The 14,632-nt window shown below is 44.7% G+C and overlaps 1 protein-coding gene across 4 annotated transcripts in view; it reads right to left on the reverse strand.

Moving 5' to 3' along the window:
• Nucleotides 1–2,777, reverse strand: part of Upf3b (UPF3B regulator of nonsense mediated mRNA decay) — a 20,454-nt gene extending 17,677 nt beyond the window's left edge. For 2 of the 4 annotated variants that reach the window (XR_607645.3, XM_008844107.3), the window contains exons 1-3: nt 2,508–2,777; nt 1,553–1,659; nt 1,273–1,379 (exon numbers count right to left, since the gene is read on the reverse strand). Coding sequence is in view for 3 of the 4 variants with exons in the window: in XM_008844107.3 (XP_008842329.1) it covers nt 1,273–1,379; nt 1,553–1,659; nt 2,508–2,663 (370 nt within the window). In the remaining variant the exon portion in view is untranslated. The remainder of the gene's footprint in view (nt 1–1,272; nt 1,380–1,552; nt 1,660–2,507) is intronic. The other 2 variants (XM_008844116.3, XM_029569005.1) reach the window with 2 other exon arrangements.
• Between the last annotated feature and the right edge of the window lie 11,855 nt (nt 2,778–14,632).

Here is a 14,632-nt window from a genome sequence, read left to right on the forward strand (position 1 = left end):
ATATATATATATATATCATTACCACATTGTACAATAGACATGCATAAATTTGTCAGTTATACCTCAATAAAACAGAAGGAGAAAGTTGTTAAAGCCAGGCGTGGTGGCACATATCTTTAATCCCAGAACTCAGAGAGGAGAGACAGGAGGATTGCTGTAAATTCAAGGCCAGCCTGGACTACATGAGACCCTGTCCCAAAAAGCCAAAACAAGCTGGGTGTGGTGGCACATGCCTTTAATCCCAGCACTTGGGAGGTAAAGGCAGACAGATCTCTGTGAGTTCAAGGCTAGCCTGGTCTACACAGTGAGTTACAGGTCAGCTAGGGCTACAGGAGACCCTGTCTCAAAAAGACCAAAAAAAAAAAGTGAAACAAAAACTGAAAAGACTATATTGTGCATATTGTATGATTCTGTTGATTCATATGTGCTGGAGAAATGGCTCTCTTGGTAAAGGAGCTTTCTGCCAAACCTGACCATCTCAGTTTGAGCCTCAGTACCCATATGGTGGGAGAAGAGAACACATGTGCTACGGCATGTACATGTCAATATACATATACATACACAAAATAGATACATGAAATACAAACTTAAAAAAATAAACTGATAACACTGATCACTTATACAGAATGTAAAGGTTAATGAAATATAAAAATTACACAACTTGGATTCCTGAGCTAAGTAAGAAGCCATTGCTATCTACTAGAATAAAAATGCTGGTCAGGAAAACTAGCTAGTTCGGGAACATTCATAAAAGTTAGGCAAGGCTGGGAGACCAAATTTGATGTTTTCATTAAATACAACTTTGTGAGAATGATAAACTGTGTGCCAGCTGAGAAATGTTGACATAAGGGATATTAATTAATGTCTGTGAAGCAGGAAGAAAAGGACCATTTATAACAAGTTTAAAGTGTCACACACAAGGAGAAAACAGCTGCAATCTCATCTCATCTGGCCAGATGGGAAGCAGGTAGACTTCTCCCCGGGATGAACAGCAGCTAATAAAAATATCTCAAGAGTCTGCAAAAGAAGCTTACCTTTTAAATGTTGCACATTTTATGTCAAAGGGTTTAGAAAGAGTAGTGACAAAGGAATGGAGAACACCCCTACCCCCACCCCTGGTCTTGCTCTGTAACCCAGAATGGCTCAAACTTGCAGTGATTCTCCTGCATCTGCCCCTCCAGTACCTGGATGACAGGCATGCACCACAACTAACTGCACATATTCTCTTTAACATAAAAACTGCAAACTCTCCTAATTGTGTTACAGCCTTACCTTTATTGTCAAGGAATACATAGCCATCAAATCGGTCCCTGAATAAAAGAATGTCCTCTTGGTTTTTAAAGTTGATATATGCTCTGGCATACATATGAGGATAGAGACTGCAGGGAGGAAAGGAATCATGTAAATGTTTGCAGGTGTTTGGCTGAATTGCAAGTATGTATTTATTAAAGAAACTAGCTCAAAAGAGAAAAGAAAAGGAAATATTAGTATAAAAAGAACAGAAGAAATGGTTTTCACACACACAGCCTTTTTTCCTTTTTTTTTTTTTTACCTAGTATCATTAGAAAAAAACTCAAAATAATCATGCTCAGGCATAGGTTGAAGATGTTCCTGAAGCTGCTCCTTGGTCAAAGTGGGAGGTAATCTTCGAATTACCACCTTAGGAGATGAATGAGGAAAAATAAAATTAGTACACATCAACTTTCTCTCATACATGAATCATGGTTCCTGAATATTTGCTTTCAAATACAAGATCACTCATAAACACCCAGAAAATATTCTTCTGCAGCCCAATGCTCAGATTTAGTCAAACGTAACATGATTTTTTAGAACTTCTGCAAGAGAACAGCTAGAGGACAATCTCGGTTCTATTCTTAACTAGCAACCTTTTGCAAGGTCCGTGAAATGGTACCACACAATTTTAAAACAGATTTGCCAACAGGTTGGTCAACCCTGGTCTTTCGTGGGTGCCACAAGATCTTAATTTAGTATCTAGCACACGTCCAACACATGCTAAAACAAAACCCCTCCCTGTTAACACACACAAAACATTCACTCATCGCCGTCATAACAGGATGGTCTCCATCTGCCTGCCCCTCCAGATCGTTAACCCCCTAAACATGCTCCCCCAACTCGACTCCATTAATACTCCACAAACTACTTCCATCCCTCATCCCTGGAGTCCTCTAGACTATTTAAAAATTCTCGTCAATTAAACTTAATTCCTCGTTGTTGTGCTCCCGCCTCCCGTGACCACTTCACCGCTCTGACCTAAACCCTTTTCATCTGGGCAATCTTTCTTTTCCTTCATTCCCCATCCCGGAGCTTGACTTGAACCTACAAATTCAACTTCGGACGGGTGTATGAAACAGAGGGAAGTGATTTTCATTCAGTTAGAAACAAGAGAAACCCGGGAGAGGAAGAAAGACAAGCCCATTCCCAGCCATCCTCCCTCCGAAGCAGCGAAGACGTCCCGCCCTCTCCCCGGCCAGCAGGCGGCCAGGCACCTTGCTCAAAGAGTCTTTCTTGTCCTTGTTGCGATCCTGCTTATCTTCCCCTCTGGCGCCTTCCGCCATAGCCCCAGCGCTACTGCCTGTGGCTCCCTGGGGCATTAGCAGGGTCACTCTCTTCTCCTTAGGCCTATGATCTTTCTCTTCCTTCATGGCCACGACTATGCTCCTGAGAGGAAAGGCTCGGCTACAACGCCCGTTACGCCGGGCACCAACGACTCTGGGGTAGCACCCGCCGAAGCCCCACCCCTAACAAATGCCCCTAGTGATAAGCCTAGGCCCGCGTTCCGTTGGGTTCTCCAAGATCTCGCGAGAATTCAGGGCACCCGGCTTCAATCAGTGGAAAGGTTTTTACACCTGGTCTTTACTTCCCGCCTGCCAAATCCTCACGCTGCCCAATCCCCTCGCGGCCTGGACTGCCTCCGGTCTACCGGTCGCGCGTCATTAGCAACTTCGCCATCTTGTCTAGAAACCACTCTATCCGAGACTACAACTCCCGGCATACAAAGCCATAGATAGACGCGCCATAACCATGATTGACTCCGAGTGCTTTATTTTAAGTAAACGCAATCTTTTCATCTTAAAAGTTTAATTTTTTTCAGATTAAAAAAAATAATGTCCGAAATGTATGAGATATAGTTTCGTCACTTTTTCCCTTTTTATTTTTAAATAAAAGGATTCTCTCCTGGTATTAGTGACCCAATAGGAGGGTGGGAAAAACCCAGCTTGATTTCATTCACATCCCTCTCTCTCCCCCCTATTTTAAAAGTCAAAATTGACTACTTATAAATTGGGCCCCGAAGCAATCTAAATACTCATCAATAGGTGAATGGACAAGCAAGATGTGGTATATCCAGAGCGAAGTACTAGGTAATAGCAATGAACCCTGACAATGCAATAAATATGAGCAGTAACGCGAACTACTAGTCAGACATGATGGCTTATTTCTGTAATCCCAGCACTTAGGAAGCTGAGGCAGAACCATGAATTCTAGGCCTTCATGGACGACACAGCAAGATACTTTTGAAGGAGAGAGACAGCGAGAGAGCCGGGGGGGGGGGGGGGGGGGGGAAGGAAGGGAGGGAGAGAAGAAGGGAAGGAGGGAAGGGAGAGAGAGGAGGAGGGAGAAAAGGAAAGGGAGGGGGTGAAGGAGGGAAGGAGGGAAGGGAGAGAGAGAAGGGGGAGAGGGGGAGAGAAGGAAAGGAGGGAAGGGAGGGAGAGATGAAGGGAAGGAGGGAAGGGAGAGAAGAGAGAAGAAATGGAGGGGGAGAAGAAGAGAAGGGAGAGAGGGAGAGAAAAAAGGAAGGAGGGAGGGGAGAGAGGGAGGAGAGAAGAAGAGGAGGGAAGGGAGAATAAAACAGAAGAAGGGAAGGGAGGGAGAGAAGAAGGGAGGGAGAGACGGAGTGAAGGAGGGAGAGTCACTGCAAAATCACAACTCTCACCTCAAAGGGATAAGAGTTTGTTCTGGAGCCAAATATGAGTGACTATGGCCTGGGAACACAGATTTAGGTCACTCCAAATTCCACGATCCAACATGGTAACAATTTCATGAAGTTTTATAGTAACAGGACAAAGAAAACCATACATTAAGATACTTTTCAAATACATTGGTGGGTACATTTGGTAGGTGGGCTATAGCAAAGCAAGGGGAATTCTGCTACAGGCCTTAGATGCTGTTTGACAGTCTTCTTAGGCCTTGGGTTGGTGGAAGCTGGTGGTCTAAGTTAATACATCTCATTATCTGTTAGTCTCAAGATGTTAGGGCAGATGTTAGGACACAGGTGGACAAGGAATGGCTACTTAGGGGGCTAAAGATAGCCCCAAGATAAATTGTAATTAGGCTGTGGACCTGCAACATTCCAAACTCTCCACAGTCATTGAAGATTAGTCAGCTGATCAGCCTTGAAGGAGGTTCAGTTGAAGATGCAGGGATTTGTTTTTGCTTTTTCTGGAAACTCTTTCACAGAAGGAAGATGAAAAGTACTTCGTGGTTGTGCCCACCCAAGGTGAAGTTCTTGTTTCCCTTAGTGTTTAGCCATAGAAACAGGCATCAGTAGGCAAGTGGGTGCACCAAGAAGTGTCCTTGCCCCATGTCACAGTCCTGTAGAGCTCTGTTATCCTCAGTCTTACAAGTGTTACAGCTTTTGTGAAGGCTTAGGAAGCAGAAATTCCTTAGCCTGTGGCTAAGGCTGACACTGCAGCTTCTGAATAGACCTAAGTATGGGGGTTCCTTAGTCCCTAAAACAGTGTGATAGCTCTTGGCCCAGGGTTTGAAACCCTTGGCCCTGAAGACTTGACAGATCTCTGGAACTTCTCTAGTGACCAGGGCCTGCAGCTTCTCTTCTCTGGCTCCTGATAGATGTTTATCTTTCTTCCTCATCAGCAGGAAGCCCTCTCATCACCTTTATGCTTCTGCTGCCCTGCTCTGGCTGTTCTCAGCTGTTCAGACACTTATTCTTTAGTAGGGAGACTGGCTGCCTACTGGAGGCCTTGTTGCCTCCTAAACAGTTCATGTCAATGGTACCATGGGCTATATGCCAAGTTTTCAACACATGGGCCTTTGGAGAACACTCAAAATCCAAACTACAGCATAAAGTAACCAAAGTAATTAATTTTGGAGACATAAAATGTCATATAAAACAAGAAATGAAAGGGTAGGTCAGGGAGGCTCAAGTGTCCCATGGTACCACCAAACAAAGAAGAAACTAGAAACAAAATTAAGTAATTTTTAAAATGGAAGCATAGGGCCAATGAAATGGCTAAGTGGGTAAAGTGGTCCTGCTGCCAAGTCTAACAATCTGAGTTCAGTCCCCAGGACCCACATAGTGGAAAGAGAGAACTGACTCTAGCAAGTTGTCCTCTGACCACTACACAGTTGTGTACACACATCCACCCACACATATACATGAACAAACTAAATAAATGTAAAAATGGCTGGGCGTGGTGGCGCACGCCTTTAATCCCAGCACTCGGGAGGCAGAGACAGGCGGATTTCTGTGAGTTGAAGTCCAGCCTGGTCTACATAGTTCCAGGCCAGCTGGGGCTACAGGGAGACCCTGTCTCAAAAAGACCCCACCCCCCAAAAAAGAAATAACGTAAAAATGGGCTGGGCATGGTGGCGCATGCCTTTAGTCCCAACACTTGGGAGGCAGAGACAGGTGGATCTCTGTAAGTTTGAGGCCAGCCTGGTCTACATAGTGAGTTCCAGGCCAGATGGGGCTACAGGGAGACCCTATTTCAAAAACACCAAAAAAAAAGAAAAAGTAAAAATGGAAGCATAGTAACTGTATAGATATGTCTCAATCATGAACAATATTTACAGTCGTAATATTACTACCGAATTATCAGTTAATAAAAAATACAGGGGCTGGAGAGATGGATCTGCAGTTAAGAGCACATACTTCTCTTACAGAGGACCCAAGTTCAGTTCCCAGCATCCACATTTGGCAGTTTACAAACGCCTGTGACTCCAGTTCCAGGGGAAGTCTAATGCCTTCTTCTGGCCCCTGTGGATATTACATGCAGGTGTATAACCACACTCATTGGTAAGCCTAAGATGGAGATGCTCCTGGGTATCAGAGGGCCAGCTGTGAGGCCCACATTAGTGATGGTGCTGCTTGAACTGCTGGCTGCAGTAGCCTCACAACCCTGTTTTTATTTCTTTGGTCAAGTTTATGTATACCATGGAGCGACGCAGGATGCTGCCCCTGTGTCTGGGTCCCCATGGGCTACCTCACTCACCTGCTGCTCTGCTAGCAAATCAATGGCAAAGCTCTCATTCACCTCTTTCTGAGGACCTAGAGATCAGAAACTTCCTGTAGTGTTTATCATCATAAACCTGGCTGTGCGTGATCATCTCCCTGCTGGGCAACCGCTGCACCCATAAACCCATTGCAGCCCAGGAAAGAGCCAGCAGCCGGTGGCTAGGATTAAAGCTGTGTGCCACCATGCCTGTCTTTATTTTACTTTTTATGCGTATGAGTGTTTGCCTTCCCATATGTATGTGTACCACATGTATGCCTGGTTCCCTTGTAGGTGAGAAGAGAGTATCAGATCTCCTGGAACTGGAGTTATAGACTTATGAGCTGCCATGTGGGTGTTGGGAACTGATCCTGGGTCCTCTGAAAGATCATCAAGTGCTCTTAATGACTGAGCCATCTCTCCAGTCCCCAGTCCTGTGATTTTGACTGATAGAAATCAAACATCCTGCCAGACGTGGTGGCTCACATCTGAATCCCATCACTCTGGAGGGTGAGGCAGGAGAACTACAGTGAATTTGAAGTCAGTCTGGGCTACAGAGTGAATTCTAGGCCAGCCAGGGCTATATAGCAAAACACTCTCTCAACTAACAACAAAAAAGAAACCGGAAATCTTTTCCTACCACATTATAGTAGCTGAAATTACTATGAGATACTGGTAACACTGATGTCCCATTCCTGAATTTGTCTGAGTTTCTGCAGCATGTCCCCCTCACCAGCCCTCTGCATACACCTAGCTTCCAATCCCCCATTTATCTAAGTATGTTTTACATCCTTGTGTGTCCATATATTTTGTCCATCTCTATTAATATTTTAGTGGAATTTCAGGGTGTCGTGGAGACGAACATGTGTTAATTCTGTCAGTTTCCAACCTGTTCTGTAGGGTTTTAAACTTCTATTGAATCTGTATTTTTAGAACTCTGTTATATGTCTCTTCCAAAGAACCAGCTTTGAGGGTTGCTGATTATCATCATTTTTAGGTATTTATGTATTTATTTATGTGTATATGTTTATTTACTTATAGCTGGGGTGGTTGTCAAACCCAGAGCCTTACGCATGGTAGGCAAGCATTCTATCATTGAGCTGTATTTCAGTTCTAATTTTTTTTATATATGGAGATTTTGTGCTGTTTTTAATCTTTTTTTTTTTTTTTTTTTTTTTTTTTTTTTTTTTTTATGTGGGAATTTTTTTTTTTTTTTTTTTTTATGTGGGAATTTTTTTTTTTTTTTTTTTTTATGTGGGAATTTTTTTTTTTTTTTTTTTTTGAGACAGGGTCTCCCTGTAGCCCCAGCTGCCCTGGAGCTCACTATGTAGACAAGGCTGTCCTTGAACTCAGAGATCTGCCTGCCTCTGCTTCCTGAATGCTGGGATAAAAGGCATGCACCACCATGCCCGGCTTAGAGATTTTGTTTTTATATTTGTTTTTTGTATGAGGACAGGGTCTCACTATTTATCCCTGGTTGGCCTGGAACTCGTTATATAAACCAGGCTGGCCTCAAACTCACAGAGATCCTCCGCCTCTGCCTTCTGAGTGCTGGGATTAAAGGTATGTTTGGAATATGCAGACTTAAAAATGTTTTATTATATTTATCTTATGTTTTATGAATGCATTGCCTGCATGCTTATAAGTGCACCTGTGCTGTGCAAAGCCCATGGATGTCAGAGGAGAGCGAGGGTTGTTAGCCACCATGTGGATGCTGGGAATCAAAACCAGGTCCTCTGCAAGAGCAGCCAGTGCTCTTAACTATTGAGGCACCTCTACAGCCCCAGGAATAAGCAGACTTTAAAAGGCAATAGTCATGTTGTGGGGTGCATCACCAGAGAAGACCACTCAGATAAAGTTTTGCCAAATGAAAGTCGTTACTGGCCAGGACTACTACATAAGGGTGTCAGGAACCCAAGTGTATAGCACCGAGCCCTCTCTGGCTTTTAAACAAATAAACCATAACCAAGGGATGAAAAGTTTAAGTTCCCAAGCTTACAGTGCAAAGCTTCCTTAACAATTTCTATTCTATTAAGTAACAATTATTATTTTGCAGAAGCAAGCCAAGCATAACCGACAGAAGCCATAAATTTGCAGTTAGCAGGTGCACTCTGGGACAGTCTGACCTGTTCCCAAGAAAACGGGGTCCAGCTGACATGCGTTCCCATACCCTGGGAACTGCCTGATAATTTCAGAGACTAGAGTCAGCCTAAACTTTAATACGGAATAGCTATGGTCAAGAAGGTGCCCTATTACATTCTGCACTGGTTCTGTGGGCATGAGTCAAATCTTAGACTCATCTAAGAGATTATTATTTTTTTTTTTAGGACATGGTTTTTACTGTATTTACTCATTGTCTAATATAGCTACTCAGGCAATTGATCAGACAAGGTCTGACTGTCAGGGCCATTAGCAGGAGGACTAGAAGCCTAGCTAAGGCCATGAACAGGGTAGTAAGCCTTGGAGACCTGGAAAATAAAGACTGATATTAGTTGTCAGACTAGTGCCAAGTTTTTTGATAATTCTAGACTGATTTGCATAGAAGCAGTAGGTCTTTCCTACAGTCATATAAAGGCCTACCTGAGGGGCAATGTGGGCCAGTATGTAGAGGCCCCTTCCTTCTGGACTGGTTAGAGGATGCACATTTAGGCCTGGTTTTGGTTTGGGGTTGGGGTAACTGGGACTATTTTCCAATAGTCACAGTTGCAAGGACTTTTCCATTTTTAGTTTTCCTAAGCAATTCTCCTGGGAGGGAAAGAAGCCAAAGTACAGTACGAAGTACAAAGCCCTGTAACAATCAGGGTATTCTTGTCAATCTTATCGTTAAAGGGTTGGAGGTCCAAGTGACAGTCCATTTTTCAGTTTCTTTTGTAGTTTTTTTTAACTGAGTGTGATGGATCCGTGAGGAGGTCTCGCTACTTTCGCTGTTGTAGGTGTCACACGATACAGGTCCTTCCAGGATGGTTCCAGAGTCTGAGCTAAGACTCTCTTGACCCATGTCAAGTCACCAGGCTGGAACTTGTGGACTGGTTACTGGAGACCAGTTCCTCAGACTATCTGGTAGATGGCCCTCTGAGCCTGTTGCATGGCCTATAATGGCTTGAGAAGGGAGTGATTAGTAATCCTTCCTGGTATGGAGTACACCTAGCTCTGAGTAGGGCTAAGGGAAGGAGGTTGGCCCAACCTTCACCTGTTATTATAACCAATTTGGTTAGGGTCTCTTATAAGGTCCTGTTTATTCTTTCTGTCTGTCCTGAATTCTATCTGTTCTGAACTCTGTAGCCTATAGGCATAGTGTAACTTTTGATATTTAATGCCTTTACCAAATTTTGAGAGATTTTGGCCATGAAGGTCAGGCCTTTATCAGACCCCAAGGTGAGGGGTACTCTAAACCTAGGAGCTAATTTTTGGAGCAGTTTTTTGTCACTATGGAGGATGTCTCAGTCTAGGTGGGATAAGCTTTTATCCATCCAGAAAATGTGTCTAATGAAAATCAAAAGATACTTGTACCTGAAGACAGTTGGTTTAATCTCAGTAAAGTCCAGTTCCCATTGTTCCCTGGGGATGGTGCCATGCACACATATTCCCTCTGGCACAGGCAGGGTTTGGCGAGGTAGTCTAGTTGGGGAATGTTGTCCATTTTTTTTTCTTCTGGTATGTAGGCAGACTTGTGGGGCAGGCTTGGTTCTGGCAATATGACCAGGTCCTGGAGGAGCCCCGCTGGTTCTAGGGCTGCCTCCCAAGTGACCAGATCTATTGACTTTTTTTTCTTTTATCTCAGGGCAGTCTTTTTGGAAGGAACCTTCTCCCCTGATACAGTGCCCCATGCACATGAGCAATGGCAAAAACATACCAATTGTTGGGATACATGGTGATGGCTTTGTCCTTTTCCCAGGGATAAGCTTTTATCCATCCAGAAAATAGTCTAATGAAAATCAAAAGATACTTGTACCTGAAGACAGTTGGTTTAATCTCAGTAAAGTCCAGTTCCCATTGTTCCCTGGGGATGGTGCCATGCACACATATTCCCTCTGGCACAGGCAGGGTTTGGCGAGGTAGTCTAGTTGGGGAATGTTGTCCATTTTTTTTTCTTCTGGTATGTAGGCAGACTTGTGGGGCAGGCTTGGTTCTGGCAATATGACCAGGTCCTGGAGGAGCCCCGCTGGTTCTAGGGCTGCCTCCCAAGTGACCAGATCTATTGACTTTTTTTTCTTTTATCTCAGGGCAGTCTTTTTGGAAGGAACCTTCTCCCCTGATACAGTGCCCCATGCACATGAGCAATGGCAAAAACATACCAATTGTTGGGATACATGGTGATGGCTTTGTCCTTTTCCCATTGGACTGCAGCCCCAGCAAGCCTGATGTTACTCTGGATGAAGCTGTTTCCATCCATGTACATGCCTCTGGCAGTGGGACATCAGTCAAATCTGGTCCAGTAGATTGGATCAGGTCAGTCTCCCCAGTGCAGTCATGCAGGGGTTCCTCTGGGTCCTCATCTGGCAGCAGGTTTGCTGGGTTGAGGGTTGAGGTCCTGTAAAACCTTATACAGGGTTGATCTAGGAATAGTCCCTGGTAGTGAGTCATTAGGGTATTTGACATCAATCTCTCTGGAGTTGTCCTCAGGAGGGCTTTAACTGAGTAGGGATTGGTTAAGGGAAGTCCTTACCCCAAGGTAATTTATCAGTTTCCTTTACAGGTTGGCCATCCACCTGATACATGATCTAGTCTTTTAGATAGGTAGGCTATAGGCTGTTTCCATGGCCCCAAGGTTTGGGTTAGAACTCTTTTGGCAATGTGCTGGGTCTCATCCACAAATAAATGGAATGGCTTGGTAACATCTTGGAGAGAACAAGGCTCCTTGTTCAGTCTCAGTCCATTCTAGGGATTGGTTCCCTTAAAGGCTGACATAAAGAGGTTTTGTTACTTCAGCAAATCGACAATAGCTGACTGCCCCCAGGAATTTCCTTACTTGCCAGACCTGGGGGTGGGGGGTGTTATTCTCAGTCCATATACAAGGGAACAATTGTTGCAGAACCTGTAAATACCTTGGAGGCTGGGTATCTGTATTAACAGTTTGTTCTGGTTGCAGGAGATATCCCCAAAGAGGTGGTGGCCCTAATTTATTTAGTGTTTTTTTTTCTTTACATAAGTACATTGATGTTGTTGTGGTTGCCTCTAGTCTCCTCCTCTAGGCTTCCTATCATTTATCTTTCTGAAAGTTGCTATCATTGTTCTGGTTTACTTGGTAATTTTAAACAACTGTGACCTATTTATGTCCTCAAACCCTTCTAGCTTCTGTAACGTTTTCTAATATCTGGGGCCGACTGGGTGACAAAGGGCAATATTTATGACCTGCTGGTTTTCTGGAACATCAGGATAACCCTCTCTAAGGCACTCCAGGAACATAGCAGGTGATTCTTGAGGTTTCTGAATCACCTCACCTATCTTAGAAAGATTTGTGGGCCTCCTGGAAGCTGCTTTTATTCCTCCTAAAAGGACTTGGCGAAAGTTGTCCAGATCCCCCTTATCTTGGTCAGAACTGGGGTCTTTATCAGGTCTCTCAGAGGGGAAAAACCTTCCTGAGCTGGGCATTGCCGGCCAAGGCAGGGTTGTAGCCTGGTTCCTCTGGCCTGCACTGAGCCACTGCTGGCCCCCACCCCAACTTAAACCATTCTTCCAGGGCTGTGAAGAGAGTGACAGGAGTTGCTGGCAATCGTGAAGTTTTTCAGGGAAAGGGGAAGATCTGGTGTTTTTCTATTATACAGATCACTAGTAGAAAAAAAGGAGCATATTCAATCTTTTGCTGCCCAGGTCCTATTGGGTCCCATTCGTGGTGCCTCCCTCTGGGGAAGAAGGAGCACTCCCTCAGTGAGTCCACTCTGCCTAGCCCAGCCTAGGCTTGAGCCTGTCCTGCCAGTCTGAGCCAAGCAGAGCTGTCTTGCTATACTCGGCGGGGACCCGCCCACAGACAGCCATTCTGCCTAAGGGTCCCCAAGTGGAAGAGACCAGATCCCTTAGGCCACCCTGGGCCCAGGGAAAATTGCCTACCTCTGGCCAGGCCAGACAGTGGGCAAAAAGGTCCCCTCTGTGGGGCCATAGCCCTCTACTTTGTTCCTTGCCTCCCCCCAAGATGGAGGCAGGCAAAAAGATTGACCCTTGAATGGCTGCAGCCCTACTGCGGAGGCTTAGTGGCCACACTGGTTCCCTGCCCCCACCACTCCTGTGTCCGCTCCTCCTGACTCCTGGACAGCAGCAGCAAAACGCCCAGCATGTGCGTCCTCAGCCACCATCACTCCAGCTTTCTGGGTGCGCTTGGCGGCAAGCACTGGCGGGACTACCAGGCCTGGGGACGTGACCAGGGCCCTGCCGGTGGCCTCCATGCACTCGGCCATGGGTGCCCCACGACCCCCTGCACAAAGCCAGGTTCAGAGTCCCACTGCCGCCTTCCTCCTGTCCAGACCTCAGCCAGGCTAGCAGAGGAAGCAGCAGCTCCTTTTGCGTGTGTGTGCTGTTCTCAACTGTGGGCCACAACTCAGAGGTGGATGGATCAAACCATCTCTAACATACTTTAAATTGTATTTCAGAGGAGTCAACGGCTCCCATGATGGCCATCACATAAACCATTCATTCGCCAGTTACAGAGGACAGCCAGCAGCATCTTGCTCAGCTCCCTGGACACTGGGGTCAAGTGACTGCATCCTTCCAAGGGTGCCCCAGATTCTGACTCACCTCCGGAGGCTTCCAGAACAGATGACTTTCTTTAAAAATCTTTTAGGGTGGGGATATAAAAAACAAAAACAAAAACAAAAACAAAACAAAAACAAAAACAAAAAAAACCCAACATCGGAACAGCAGGGCAGCAGGAGGGCAGAAATCCTGAGGCCTTAGAATGTCTCAAGGGATACCCCCTCTAGGAATCTGCTCAGGCCACACTACTTCCCTGCTCCCATCCCCTTGGGTCTGAGATCTAATTCTCTGGGATCTCAGTGGGACCTCCAAATGGTGTGAGGCCCTTCACCAGAGAGGACCATTCAGACAAAGCTGTGCTGAATGAAAGTCATTACTGACCAGGGCTACTACACAAGGGTGTCGGGAACCTAAGTGTGTAGCACCAAGCCGTCTCTAGGGTAAAAGTTTTTTATACAGAAAAACCATAACCAGGGGTGAAAAGCTTAAGTTCCCAAGCTTACAGGTGGAGAATCCCGGTAAAAATTTCTATTCTATTAAGCAACAATTACTATTTTGCAGAAGTAAGCCAAGCATAACCTAAAGAAGCCATAAATCTGCAGTCAGCAGGTGAATTCTGGAACACTCTGACCTGTCCCCAAGACAACCAGGGTCCAGCTGACATGTGTTTCCATACCCTGGGCCAACTGTCTCTAGTCTCTTTCAGAGACTAGAGTCAGCCTAAACTTTAACATGGTGTGTCTATGGTCAAGAAGGTTCCCTATTACAGTCAAAAGCAGTGTACATGTACCTGGATAAACACTCGTTTTGCAACAGTGCAACTTTTGCGTATGTATTGTTGACTGTCCATGGTCCATGAACAATTACAAGCCCATACTTCTACAGTAGCATGCTGGTAGTTCCTAAAAACTACTTTAAAAAGGCATAACCCTCATCACAACTTCAGCTGTGCCTGCTTGCTAAACATCGTCACAGTTGGGCTTGTTGACAGTTGTGCTCTTTCATTAATGGAGGGACAGGCAGGGTCAGTGGATCTTCACTGGAATATCCAGCCACTCTTCCAAGCCAACTGTATATAATTTAGTCCTAGTTACACATGGTCTCCTGGATTTGGGGAGGACTAAAGTATATAATCTGGGGAAGGCTAGGAAGAGAAGGCTTGAGCCATACTTGGTAAAGGCTTTCCAGTGTGTATACACCCAATTCACTCATACACCTCAGCAACCCCTCAGTCATCTCTGTAAGTAAGCCCAGTAAATTCATTGGCTCCCCAGGAAAACTTTAATCAAACATTGGTTTGACACTAGAACCTTAAAAGGGGATAAGCATTGCTTAGTATCCCCAGGAAAAAATTCTCACAACAGATGGAAAATTTATTGTTATTATGTCTCATAATTATTAAAAATGAGAATGTAAAAGATGTTAAAAGGATATGGGGATGAAAATATTTTCCAAAATAGAAAAAATGAGAAAGCCTAAGCAAGAGATGAAGGTCTGTGTAGGTTTGCTATGATATATAAAGGACAAGACAAAAATAATACACAATAATCTTAAAATTTCTAAGGTCATAGTTTAGTCAACTAGTTTAAGGAACAAAATATATGTCTAATCAAGGTTTATCTGAGACGTCTTGGTTTTTGCCCATTTTATCTACATAGCACATGGTAATTAAAAGTACCAGACTGGTGGAACTA

The sequence above is a fragment of the Nannospalax galili genome, unplaced genomic scaffold (assembly GCF_000622305.1).
Source record: "Nannospalax galili isolate Female #2095 unplaced genomic scaffold, S.galili_v1.0 scaffold311, whole genome shotgun sequence".
Lineage (NCBI taxonomy): Eukaryota > Metazoa > Chordata > Mammalia > Rodentia > Spalacidae > Nannospalax > Nannospalax galili.